The sequence below is a fragment of the Pristiophorus japonicus genome, chromosome 11 (assembly GCF_044704955.1).
Source record: "Pristiophorus japonicus isolate sPriJap1 chromosome 11, sPriJap1.hap1, whole genome shotgun sequence".
Lineage (NCBI taxonomy): Eukaryota > Metazoa > Chordata > Chondrichthyes > Pristiophoridae > Pristiophorus > Pristiophorus japonicus.
Genome location: NC_091987.1, coordinates 87,247,479 through 87,261,957, shown reverse-complemented (window position 1 = coordinate 87,261,957; position 14,479 = coordinate 87,247,479). Strand labels below are relative to the sequence as shown.

Sequence of the window (14,479 nt, the reverse complement as noted above, 5' to 3'; positions counted from 1 at the left end):
GATGCCCGTTTGGAATTCGGTCGGCTGCAGCGATCTTCCAGAGAAACATGAAGAGCCTACTCAATTCGGTACCATGCACGGTGGTTTTTCAGGACGACATATTGGTCACGGGTCAGGACACCGTCGAGCACCTACAAAACCTGGAGGAGGTCCTCCAGTGGCTGGATCGCGTAGAGCTGCGGCTGAAGAGGTCGAAATGCGTCTTCATGGCAACAGAAGTGGAGTTTTTGGGGAGAAAGATCGCGGCGGAAGGCATTCGGCCCACAGACACCAAGGCAGAGGCTATCAGGAACGCGCCCAGGCCACAGAACGTCACGGAGCTGCGGTCGTTCCTGGTACTCCTCAACTATTTTGGTAACTTCCTACCGGGGTTAAGCACCCTCTTAGAGCCCTTACATGTGTTATTGCGTAAAGGTGAGAACTGGCTGCGGGGAAAAAAACAAGTAATTGCTTTTGAGAAAGCCAGAAACGTTTTATGCTCCAACAAGCTGCTTGTATTGTATAACCCGTTTAAAAGACTTGTGCTAGCATGTGATGCGTCGTCTTACGGAGTCGGGTGTGTATTACAACAAGCTAACGTTGCGGGGAAGTTGCAACTTGTCGCCTATGCCTCCAGGAGCTTGTCTAAGGCCAAGAGGGCCTACCGCATGTTTGAGAAAGAGGCATTAGCATGTGTGTTAGGGGTAAAGAAAATGCATCAGTACCTTCTTTGGCCTCAAATTTGAGCTGGAAACCGATCACAAGCCCCTCATATCCCTGTTCGCTGAAATCAAGGGGATAAATACTAATGCCTCAGCTCGCATACAAAGGTCGGCACTCGCGCTATCAGCATATAACTATACCATCCACCACAGGCTAGGCACCGAGAACTGTGCGGATGCTCTCAGTCGGCTACCATTGCCCACCACGGGGGTGGAAATGGCGCAGCCTGCAAACTTGTTGATGGTGGCACAGCCCGCAGACTTGTTGATGGTCATGGAAGCATTTGATCCTCTGGTGTCCCTAGTGAAAAACTGTGTACTGCATGGGAGCTGGGCCAGCATCCATTGAAATGCAAGAGCCAATCAAGCCGTTCCAGCGGTGAAAAGACGAGCTGTCCATTCAGGCAGACTGCCTGTTGTGGGGTAACCACGTAGTGCTACTCAAAAAGGGCAGGGAGACGTTCATCTCGGATCTCCACACCACACACCCGGGTATAGTAATGATGAAAGCGATAGCCAGATCCCACGTTTGGTGGCCCGGTATGAACTCTGACTTAAGAGTCCTGTGTACGGCAATGCAGCGTATGTGCTCAGTTGAGCAACGCGCTCAGAGAGGCACCACTAAGTTTGTGGTCCTGGCCCTCCAGACCATGGTCGAGGATCCATGTCGACTATGCGGGTCCGTTTCTCGGTAAAATGTTCCTGGTGGTGGTGGATTCTTTTTCAAAATGGATTGAATGTGAAATAATGTTGGGAAGCCCCGCCACCGCCACCATTGAAAGCCTGAAGGCCATGTTTGCCACCCACGTCTTGCCTGACATACTGGTCAGTGACAACGGGCCATGTTTCACCAGTGCCAAATTTGAAGAATTCATACCCGCAATGGGATCAAACATGTCATCTCGGCCCCGTTCAAACCAGCCTCCAATGGGCAGGCAGACCGGGCAGTACAAACAATCAAACAGAGTCTCAAACGAGTCACAGAAGGCTCACTCCAAACCCGCCTGTCCCGAGTACTGCTCAGCTACCGCACAAGACCCCACTCGCTCACAGGGGTGCCCCCGGCTGAGCTACTCATGAAAAGGACACTTAAAACCAGACTCTCGCTCGTTCACCCCAACCTGCATGATCAGGTAGAAAGCAGACGGCAGCAACAAAATGTAAACGATGGTCGCGCCACTGTGTCACGGGAAATTGATCTGAATGACCCGGTGTATGTGCTAAACTATGGACATGGTCCCAAGTGGATCGCGGGCATGGTGATAGCTAAAGAAGGGAGTAGGGTGTTTGTAGTCAAACTAGACAATGGACAGATTTGCAGAAAGCACCTGGACCAAACGAGGCTGCGGTTCACAGACTGCCCTGAACAACCCACAGCAGACACTACCTTTTTCAAGCCCACAACACACACCCAAAGGATCAACTACCCCGGACCAGGAAATTAAACCCATCATGCCTAACAGCCCAGCAAGGCCAGGCTCACCCAGCAGCCCAGCAGGGCCAACAACACGCCAGCCCAGCGAGGGCACAACCAACACACCAGAACAGACATTTGTACCGAGGCGGTCTATCAGGGAAAGAAAGACTCCCGACCGCCTCACCTTGTAAATAGTTTTCACTTTGACTTTGGGGGGAGTGATGTTGTGTATCTGTAAAGCATGCACTCCCATGTTCCGCCACCAGGGAGCGCATCCCCTGAAGCCCCAAGGGATCTTAGCATCCCTTGGGAGCAGGGTATATAAGCCGGTCCCTATGGCCTGTTCCTCACTCTGGAGTGTCTTAATAAAGACTGAGGTCACTGTTACTTTAACCTCCCTGTGTGCAGTCTCATCTGTGGTAGGAACACAATACACCTAACCTGTCCAAGTCACCGTGCAGCCTCTTAGCATCCTCCTCACAGCTCACACTGCCACCCAGCTTAGTGTCATCTGCAAACTTGGATAAGGCAGGAAATTAAAGACGAGTTAAACTAACCTTGGATGTGGGTAAACTTAGAGTTCATAATACAAGATGATATTAGTGACCACTTTGGTGTGAGCTAATGAGTGACAATCGGCAAGGATTTGTAAATGGCATGTCCTGCTTGACTAATTTGAATTGTTTTTTTGAAGAATGTACAGTAGATATGGATAAATGGAGTGATCCCAGGAATGATGGGTTATAATCACGAGGTGGTGTTAAAAATTGAAGCTTTTTCACTTGAAAGAAGACATTTAAGAGATCAGAGAGATTTTAAAATTCTGAAAGAGTTTGAGAGGATAAACAGTGACAGATCGTTTCAGCTGATTGCTGAGTCAGTAACATAGTAGATTGATGATTGCCACTCGGAGAATGAAGGGACGAATCACAAGATTTTTCTTGCACAGAGGGATATTAGAAAAAGGAAAACTTTACCTCAAGTGAACCACTGAGGCAAAGGCTATAACATCATTTTAAAGGGACCTGGATAAGTATTTGAAAAGAAAGAATATGAAGGAATATAGGGAAAGGGCAGGGAAATGAGAATTCAGTAAACGGCTCCAGTTGAGGATCGAGCCCTGGTACAGATACAATGGGGGAATTTTTACCGAAAAAATAAGTGTGTTTGGGTGTGGGCGAGCGGTTAAAAGGAACAAAACTGGGTCAGGAAGCTGGCTCGAACCTGCCGACTTCTGCTTTTAAATGCAGCGCTTTCAATTACATGCGAGAAACCTCCATGGTTAAAGATGTTACGAGGCAATTTAACTGCAGATCTGAGCTCCAACTCGGAATGCATAGGTTGAGGGCTTCCTGGAACTCACCAGTGAGAGCAAGGAAGATGACTGTGCGAATTGATGGGGCTGACCAAATGACAGGCAAACAATCCAAGTACTCAGACCTCACTCCTGCCTCCTTGCCCAAGTGAAAGGCATTTGCTCACTGCACTTGTTCGGAGAGTGTACTTTCACTACTTTGCAGGTGATTTCCACTACTTTAGAGGTTATTTCTGCTACCTTGGATTTTTGCGAGTCTGATCCACACTTTCCATCTGTCAAGCATGGGTGATGCATGCAGCTTTACCTTGGACCACAGATGAGAACCAAGATGAGCAGCAGCAGCAACAGCAGCAGGAGGTGCACCAGCAGAAGCAGCAGCAGCCTTCCCCGCACTGACCTGCCGCTCCACAGGAGAGAGGGGAATGATCACAGGTGCATAGCTCGCAGGAAGCGATACCCCCAACACAGGGTGTTTAGGCAGTGGATCAGCTTCCTGCACATGTCAGAATACCAGTGCCTCAGGAGGCTCAGGGTGTCACGTCAGGTGGTCGCAGCCATTTGCAGCCTCCTGGAAGAAGATCTCCTGCCAAGTGGACCTGGTGGGCATGCTTTGCCAGTGGTGGTTAAAGTCACCACCATCCTCAGTTTCTTCTCCTCTGCCTCCTTCCAGGGATCTGCAGGAGATATCTGCAAAATCTCACAATCTGCTGCCCACAAATGCCTCCCTCAAATGACCGACGCACTTTGCAACCGATGAGGCCAATCAGAATGATGGGCGCTCGGCTTTGCGGTTCTGGCTGGTTTCCCACAGCTCCAAGGAGTCATCGATTGCACATGTAGCAATCACGGCTCTCCTCAATCAACCTGGAGTCTTCAGCAACCGCCAGGGCTTCCACTCCATCGATGCTCAGCTCGCAAACAACCACAAAAAGATCATCGTGCAGGTTTGTGCAAAATTCCTAGGCAGTTGCCGCGATGCTTTCATTCTGCGCCAGTCCACCCTCCTAGAGCTCTTCGAACTGCGAAGCAGAGTTAGCGGCTGGTTCTACAAAGACAAGGGCTACCCCCTGAAGAGGTGGCTGATGGCACCCGTTAGGGGCCCAAACAACGAGGCCCAGGAGAGATACAATTAAAGCCACATGACTACGAGAACTGTCATCAAGCAAGCAGTCGGAATGCTGAAGAGGAGCTTTAGGTGCCTGGACAAATAGGAATGGGTGCACCTGCAAGGTAAGTATATATGAGGAGTGATGTGCTGGCGTCAGCTTGTGAAGAGAATCTCTCTGCAGGCCCTTACAGAACTCAGCATCAACTCTAGGGGGGCATCCTTTACATGAGGTGCAGCCTTGCCTCATTGGGATTCCATAAACGCAGTTGCTTCCTCTGTTCCCCCTACCTGGACAATTCTTCAACTTTCAACTTTAAATAATTCAGGTGAAATAGACACATGCGTGTCGTCATCACGCCTGCTCGTGCTCATTGGTAGGGAAACTTGGAAGTCAGATGCTAATGCAGTGGCTGCGTTAAAAAGCCACTGACAAATGTGATGCTGAAACGTCCGGGTTCCCTACAAGTCACAGGGCTACCCCGCTGCCAGCATGTTGGACAATTAAAATTCCGGCCAATGTCTCTTTCTGGGTATAATCTTTGGGGGTGAAATTGCCCCGCATCCTGATTGGGGGCGGTAACCTTCCGGGACTGGGTCTTTTAGCAACCGGTGTGCCAGTCTCGCTCCCATTGCTGAATTGGGCTTACCGCCCCGCAAAGGACGCGGTGCGCTATCTCCGACGCTGCACTTCCTTTGGGGGCGGATCCTGGGGCACTACTGGGGTGAAAGGTTCAGCGCTACACAGAGGCTCTGTGCAGTGCTGATGCGCTTCAATGCCCCTCCCCTTCAATTAAAGGGGAGGGCCGCAACGCACTCTGCTCGGCCTCTGATGGCCTCCACCGAACCACACGGGTAGCGTGTGACCAGGCCAGCAGCCTGGCGCCCAAGATGGAGTGCTGTTGCTGCACGGTGGTAGCCCGGACCACGCTAGGGCTGCCATGGTCGAGCCGACCCGAGAGTCAGCCAACAATAAAAGATGGCGGCCCGGGGCATTCGCGCCCTCTTTTTTAATCACCGCCCCGAGAGCGGATGTCTTCCAGCTTTGTGACCCACAAAGCTGCCACTGACAGCGTCCCACGCTAGCCTCACGGTCGGCGGGGTGTTAGTGGGTTGCCGCAGGGTGGTGAGGGATCTCTGCGCACGTTGATGATGTCAGTGCCTAGCGGCCTGGCGCGCTAACCGTGGGGCGCGGTGCTGCTGTGCCTGCGCTTCCGCAACCCTCTGGGTAATTTCCTGGGAGGTGGTAGCACCCTCCTCCACCGGGCAAAAACTGTTTTGCGCCCGGTTAGCGTGCCCCAAAGGCGCTAACCGAGTTATAAAAAGGGGCAACTTCACCCCCTTTTATGATTATACGAATTGATTTTATAGATTCAAATCTTGTTAGAAAAGTTATAACCCAATTTATTCTACATTTATTATTTGAAAATAAGATAATTTTTGGTCAACAATATCGCTTTTAATGCCAGTTCTTGGATAGTCACACTTTTTTTTCTAAAGTCACGATTGTTTTCAGTAGATCCACATTCATTTTTTATGTTCGTGCTCATCAGTGAAGGTTCTGAATTTCCATGCTGGCACCCAGGGATACATCTCTGAGTGCGTGCTGACAGCAGGCAGGGTATCTCACTGCTGGTGTATACTCGCAGAATTTAGCTTTACTTGGCAACATCAAACTCTCCGAGGCCAAATATAGCACAACCGATGTTAAATAAAGCTTCTGCTACTTTTCTCCAAAATAATGCGCCTAAATCCCAAACTGCACCTGTGTGAGTTGTTCTGTTTTACACACCAAACCATCCTTATGGTTTCTCCGAGTCAGTTTGTCAACTTAATACAGTTTGGGGAGATTGTGGGCAGTATTGGGCTGTAGTCCTGTCGCTCTCTGGAGACTGGATCTCAACTTTCTTTCACATGATGCTAAAGAGAGGAGAGTTTTATCCCATTAACTTTCATTGGATTGAAAGCCAGAGCCCAGAGCAGAAACAACAGTCCTTCCCATTACTCCACCCGTCCAAGTAATTATTCAATTTAAATAGCTTCTCTGAAAAATGTACATCAAATCCTACTTATCCATATTTTTCTCAAATATGAAACTGAAGATAGAACATTTATATAACACCTTATCATATCTCGCAAACATCCTAAAGCACTTCCTATACAACAAATAAAAGACATAGGCTTATGCAGGCAGACAAAGCAGGCATTTTGCACACAAGGTCCCACAAACAGAATGCTATGAATGACCAGCTAGTCAGTTTGATGGTATTGATTGAGGGAGGAATGTTGGTTCGGACACCAGGAGAATTCCCTGCTCTTCTTCAATAGTACCATGCTATTTTTAAGATCTACCAGAACCACCTTAAGCAGCAGATGGGGCCTATCTGAAAGACTGCATCTCCGACAATGCAGCACTCCCTCAGTATTGGACTAAAGTGTCAGCCTAGATTATGTTCTCAAGTCCTGGGGTGGGGCTTGAACCCACAACCTTCCGACTCAGAGGCAAGGATGCTACCAACTGAGCCAAGCTGACAGGAATACTGTACCTCTAAATCTTTCTTGCCCCTGGCCATCAATATTAGATACTGGGGTTGATCTGAAGGCAGACGGATTTTCTGTAATAAATTTAAAAGAAAGCAATTTTAAAAGTCTGGAAGTGACTTTCTGGTTTTGTGCACATGGTACCTGAAAAGAAACATTGAAACTATGGCATAAGAACAGAAACTGCTAGTAATGTACAGCAGGTTGCTCAGAATCTGTTAAGTGAAAAAGTAAGTTAACATTTCGGGTGCATTCGCTTCAACAGAACTTAAAACTACAAGACCGAGGGCTAGAAATTCGGTAATGCCCGCTTTGAGGCGGTGATGCTGTTGGGGTGCTACCTTTAGCACCCGGCGATGTCTACCGCCTCAAAGTGGGATATTCAGTTATATCGCCCCAAGAGGAGAGTGGATCGCTAAGGGAAGCATTACACAATTCTCTCTGGGCGCTAAAGGCCCATCGCGGGGCGGTAGCGTGGGAGTGCTTCTCAAGTTGAGGCGCGAGGATACCGGCATCCTAGCACCTAAAGAGGAGGTGAGGTCGACCATGTGAAACTTGCAAAAAAGTGGAAGTGGAAGCTACGATCAGCCTTGCACAGGTAAGAGAGGTAAGAAATTGTAAAAAATTTGACTCTCAACACTTACCCTTTCATTCCCTGCGATATCGCCCCGGGATCCTCTGTACATCATCTGCTTCCCTCTGTCAGGAGTAGCGCCAGGCACTACGGTAGGTGAAAGCAGTCAATTTCGTAAACACGTCGCAAAGGGAGTGTTGCACACTCTTGACGTCACCAACTTGGCGCTAGAGTACGCAGCGCTATATGACAGCGCCGCCGCTAAACTTTCACTGAAGTTCGCGGCAGGCCGTCAGGCTCAGACGGTAGGTGTTTAGCCGCCTCTTAGAGCCCCTCTCTGGCGCTAATGGTGGTGCTAAACAACCGAATTTCTCCCCCCAAGTATCTTAGTAAGGATAGATAAAAAGTGAGAAAAAGGAGAGGGAAAACAACAGATGCTCCAGCCACTAAGAGGAAATTAATGGGTTGAATGAGAGTAAACTATTTAATGAAAAACTGTTAGATGATATAAAAGATAATCTCAATATATATTTCCAATGCCTTACTGACCTGATCTTTTATATCATCTAATCTAATTTGCAGACCATTTAACCTTAATAGTATCTACCAGAACCACCTTGAGTAGCAGAGGGGGTTCAATTTAACGTTGAATCTGAAGGACTGCATCTCCGACAATGCAGCACTCCCTCAGTACTACACTAAAGTGTTGGCTTAGATCATGTTCTCATGTTCTGGGGTGGGGCTTGAACCCACAACCTGCTGACTCAGAGGCAAGGGTTCTAATTTGTTTGTGTCCTTCCCTCTTTATTCCTCTGCATTTTTTCCAAATGTATTAAAATATTTGCTTATCTTTTAGCTTTCAGTTCTGATGAAGCATATACAACAGAAATGTTTACTTATCTATACTGATTGACCTGCTGCATATTTCAAACATTTGCAGTTTTTTAATTTCAAATTTTCAGCATTTGCAGTTTTTTTCTTTTTTAACTTGGTCTCAACGAATCAGAGTAAACAAAAATGTAGGATTCAATTGCATTAAACGTAATTATAAATCCAGTTGGCTGAACTGGGTTCTGACCAAAAACAGTTGAGGTACCTCCATAATCTCATGACAATGTTGTTGTAACGCACTGGATTCTGTCTTAGACAGCTGAAGATTTGAGAACTTAGAAATTAATGCAGTTTAAGCCCACCCTTATACTGTATTTTGCAGCATGAACATTGCATGCCAGTATGACCATTATCATCTCTGCCATTATCTTGAGTCATGGAACTATATCCAGAAAAACTGGGGGTTATTCTGCAGTGTTAGTACCAACATTATTGAGCATGAGTTACATTGCTCAAAACTAATACAGACAATAGTTTTTTTTAAAGGAAGCCAAAATGTTGATGCAAATGAAAGGCAAAAACTTTGGTTAAACTTTGGGCAAAATGCAGTTTATTGACAATGCAATAACACATTACATAAGCTCATGCTGCACAAACTCCAAATCAGATACCTGTACTTTTAATTGAATAAGACAAACCCTCTAACCATTCTAATTAAACTCAAGATGTTATTCAACACATTGGCTCTGATTGTCCTTTAACACTAGCACAGAATTTTGGCATTAAGTTTGATATTCATGTATCTGACTACTACCAGAGCACAAAAGTACTATTATCCATGCTGCCAATGAGCTTGCCAAAATTATTATTCATTTTTAATTTACATCAAACGCCGACAGACTCTGTCCCTCTCTCTGAGACATTGCGTAAAGTTGCTTTGGGTGCCGTTCATACCCAAGAAAACACAACAATTTCTCTCTTATTTTCAGATGTTAACTAGGTTTTTTATAACCATCTGAATTGATATGGACAACCGTGCACATGCAGATATTTCCCCCTTTTCATCCAGCACATTTTCTTACTTTAAGTGTGTACAGAACACATAACTAGTGCTGACATTCAGCATCTGTTTCCTGCTTTCATATTTGATATTTTACAATTCATCTACTCTTGCACTTGTACACACGATTGTATTTATGTTCCCCCAGTCACCAACTCAAGTGAAAAACTCAGTGTAAGTCTAAAAGAGGAAATCTATTCTATACTCACATTCACTTCTTCATTCACATAAACAACCGAAGGAAAATATATCTAAAAGTGATTGTATACCAGGACCTTTGAGTTAAAATACATGCAATAAGATGCAGACTCCAAGCAACTACATGCACGGTTTTCAAAAAATGGAGTCATGATTTCTATCAACTTTCAGCCATATTGTGGTTTCTGAATGCCTCAGGATGTCACAAATCTGCGTTAGTGATTGGAGAAAAACAGTTTTCTCCACATACCTTACACCATGCATGTCCTCTATCAGCTGAAAACAAAACATCATTGGCAGTTGTGAACGTAGTTAGTGCCCGAGCAAAGAGCAACGAAATTGAATGGGAACGCAATGTGAAAACACTGTTGGAGAGAAAGGATGTAATACCTGTTTTTGCTGATGCAGTGTTGTGATTTTACATTTGACTTAATCACCATTAAGCTTAAATTTGGTGGCGTGTCTTTTTTGTCAAATGTACACCCAAATGCCAGATTAAATACTAATTTCAAGTCAGAGCAGAAGAATATCCTACTGCTCTGCCAAGTGGAAAATAAATGTTAAATTGAGACCATTTTATTTGCCAGGCAATATAATTCACATATTTCACAGCTCAATCAGCATAAAAAGGCTCTATGATTGTTAAACATTCCTAAATAAGAATCGATAGTAGTTGTGAGCTTCACAAGAGCTAGTTAGAGCAGTCTTTCTCTTGAACAAAAGATAATCTCAATGCAGTGCAATATTTTTACATATATGTTCTTTTATTTTTATTTTTCTGTAATTATTAACAGTGGCCATAGTTATGAGTTTAGTTAGTCTCGTACAGATCCCAGTGGATATGAATCCGCATCAATGATGTACATCAATAATGTAGCTATTGGGAACTTTGAATTGGATGTAACCCATACTTGATCAGGCAATGTTGATTGATGCAACATAGAAAAATGCTGAATTGCTCAAACCTGTCATCACTTACCTTGATGAGCTCATAGTTTCAAAACTCATTTGTTGTTTACACCTGAATTTCTCACAAGGCCTTTCAGATAAACGTCAGCTACATTTGTAAAAATTCTGTTAGATATATACCGGAATCATTACATACCCTGAGTGCTGCCAGAAACAGTGGCGAGTAACTGACCATCAGTTGAATCTGTTTCAGATTCTGTAGAGGACAACAAGAGAAAACCAAATATCATAAAAAGGTTACATCAGTGGCAAGACAGTAACATGCTTTTTTATATAAACAAAAGAATTGGTACCATTACTTCTATCTGAATGTTCATTATTGTGTGTTTGTAATTGGGCACTCGAGCATCCAGAAAGCACCAATGACCTCAAACTGTTGACCAGCACAGAAGTGTCCACTGATCAAGTTTTATAGTGTATCATAAAACTTCACATCATTTTGCTCAACTTAAGGCATTACATAGATTGCAGAACACCAACATCAAGCATAAGCATTTCTTAAAACTAAGGCAATCAGAATTGAGATGATTTGGAAAATCAAAAAGATGATGCACTATGGATGATTCAGATTCAAATGACCATCTGTCCAAGGTGTCTAATTTCTTTCACCTTCCAGTAGGCCTACTGGTTTATGGAACTGGACTTTCCTTCAAGTCTAGATGGTGCAATACTAACTAATCTTCATGATCATCCAGTATGTCTATGATGCTCAATTCCTGAGCAGTTTATGGTGGATCTCTGTGGATCCCACACATACCGATACAAATTTGTTCCATTCATTAGACTATTAAGACAGAGTAAAATAATGTATTCACATACAGAATACAAATTAGAAAAATGAAAGGGAGCCCAACAGTGACACCTGTTTTAGTTTAAAGATTGCTAAAGAAAAAACAAAATTGCATAGACTGAATTTCACAATACTAAGTAAGTATAAAATAAGTTAAATCAAGGTTTAAACTATTCAACAGAAGAATGTCTTAGATAGCAAAAATAAGAATTTGAAAATGACAGAGAGTCAAATCTTGAATCACAAAACAAATTCTTCTTTCTTGAGTCTTAATAGAAGGCACATGGCAATATTTTTCAATATAGCTTTTATATTCAGCAAAACCACTCATTTCAGGATTTAACTGCTTTGGTGAGACATAAAAGCTGGTGCCATACTGCGCTATTCTCAATAGACCTCTATCAACTGGTGGCATTCAGCTGAGACCTGATAAAATATACCAAATATGCCATATCTCACTGGAGCTGGGCATCTTGTGGCATATGCTGTTAGTTAGACTTTTTCCTGGACCCTTCAGCTCATAAACTGCTGTAACTTGCCGGATGTACATGATGATAATGGAATAACAAGCGCAATGAGGCACCTGGGACCTTAGTGAATGGCGGAACCAATGGTGAATTTTCTTAATCAATTAGATTTAAGGATTTAGAAATAAACAGATGAAGGACTGACAAGGAGGATGAAGTAGAGAGGGTGAATTACAGTTAAATCAAGTACAGAAAGATAAATTAACAAGAGGCCAAGAAAGATTGGATTAAGGGAGAGAGAAAAAAAGAGACAGAAAGGAAGAGTAGGATAAAAAAAATTATAACTTAAAATTTGACATTTTTTTAAAATCTCGAACAATGGACTGAGGAATGAGATTGAACAGTTTCATTAGTTCAATTTGTGAGCCAGAGAGGTTGATTGGCATGGCATTGACAATTATCACACCATTAAAAGGGTACTTACACTCTGAATCACCAGTGCTAACTTTATGTGGAGAGTTTAATGAGCAATTAGCATGCAAATCCAGCAGGTTCTTAAAAATAACGGGAAGGCTAAAGGCAAGATGCCAACTGTGTGAAGCAAATGGGAGAGCGGCAAAAAATCGGCAGCAAGTTCTGGAGATTCGCAACTTATGCCTCAAGTCTTAATCCCCCAAATTTGCTGGCCGATTTGCGCATTAATAATGGGGTGCGTCATTAATACGTCATTATTTTTCCAGAAAGATTGGGCACATTTTGCTTATTTAAGAATGGAAAATAATGAATGATTGTATCTTTGTTAAAAGTATCTGTAAGACATCTGTGCAAAATTATCTCAAATGTATTTATTGGTTATTATGGTTGGCTTGATTCAATGCTGAAACACACTATGCCACACTTGGTCTAGGTCTAGCATTTTATAAAGGCAAAGAGTGGCTGAGAAGTAGAAATTTCTGTCACATCAAATAAAAGAGTTTATGGCCCACTTTATTATTCAGAGTAGCAAAATACTTTCCAGTAGATCGACCCTTACCAATAGACTATTGTTCAGAAACAAGATCTGAATTAGGAGAACACTGAACTCTAGTTAATATAAAAGACAGGGGACAAAACAAGAATTTATGACAGTTTTATTGTTGTCAGGAGCACTGGATTGAAAAACGTGGGTTCTGTGGCATCGACTCACCCCTCTCCCCACATACCCAATATACACCGACATGTCAAAGTGCAGAATGTCAATGGAGTCAAGCTCTTGCTTTGGTATTGCCCTGGTTAACCCTATGGAGAGATCATGTCAGCTGCACCTCTCAGACCCAGTTTCTTTAACATTTCTAATGATTACCCAATAGCTCCAAAGACAAAACTGAATAAATCAGCGCAATGCGTTTGGGATTTCTTTGAAACTGCACCATTTAATGCTTTCAGCAAACTTCTAGATGGTAAAAAGGCACATTGGGCCCTTAACAAACAGTGATCCATTTACATCTCTTCCACTGGGGCTGATGGATATGATGTTCCATGAAGTGGAATATCATTAATTATCTGATTGGATTCTCCATGTTTGAGAATTAGTGCTGAGAATTATTTCCAAAGATGTCAGGGTAGAAATTCACCCCCGCCGGAATACTGGCGCAACTACCGTTTTCTGAGTGATTTTACCATCGCGTCAGATGAGGCAGACTCTTGATCCATTTTCAGCTCTTTGGCAATTTTTTGGGAGCGGACCGGAAGTCAGTCATAATGGGGATGGAAGTGCGGCGGTGAGTGCTGGTGAGGGGTGGAAGTGGGGGCAGGACGGATTCTTCGCCACCGTCAGTCAGCGGCGGAGCGGTGATGACGTCAGTGCGCGTGTGCGTCACCACGTCTCTCCCCTCATTTAAAGGGGAGGGAAGCAGCGATTGTTTAGGTTCGCCACACTAGGCCACCAGGGAGGGTTTCAGCTGGACCAGCGGCCTGGCACCCAAGAGGGGGTGCCAGGCTGCCTGTTGGTGGCCTGGCCGAACCTGGGCCATAATTGTCCGGTCGGTTGAGAAGTCGTCCGGCAAAAAAAAACATGGTGGCCGCGGCAGTGCGCCCTCTCCTTGAAGGGCTGCCACGATGCTGTGGCTGACAGAGTGAAAGGAATGTGCACCAACAGAAAAAGCTGGCAGGGGCATCGCGCGGCAGATTGTGGATTCTTTTAGCTAAATTTCACGGGGGAGGGGGATGCCATGGAGGTGCGGGAGATCGATGATGCACACTTTAATGACGGGCTTAGGACAGTCGGCAGCAGCGGGGCAGAAGTGGGGACCGCCAGAAAAACCCCCGAGGTGAATTTCGATCGTGGCGGCCATCGGAACGGAAGACGGCGGCCGCTCGACTCCGCCGCCTAGCCGCCACTTTCTGGCGGTAAGTGGCCTTTTTGGGAGGCTGAATTTCGGCCCACATGAGTTTTCCTGTAACTGGCCATATGTTTTCTGCCTGCCCAGTAGTTAACATTATGTCCAGTTGGGGGAGGCAATGCATGAG

At 44.8% G+C, this 14,479-nt stretch overlaps 1 protein-coding gene across 1 annotated transcript in view; it reads right to left on the bottom strand.

The window, feature by feature from the left end:
- LOC139275554 (target of Nesh-SH3) overlaps nucleotides 1-14,479 on the bottom strand; it is a 200,214-nt gene that overhangs the window by 65,239 nt on the left and 120,496 nt on the right. Inside the window, exons 9-10 of the mRNA XM_070892723.1 lie at nucleotides 10,851-10,910; nucleotides 7,088-7,156 (exon numbers count right to left, since the gene is read on the bottom strand). Of these exons, the coding sequence (XP_070748824.1) occupies nucleotides 7,088-7,156; nucleotides 10,851-10,910 (129 nt within the window). The remainder of the gene's footprint in view (nucleotides 1-7,087; nucleotides 7,157-10,850; nucleotides 10,911-14,479) is intronic.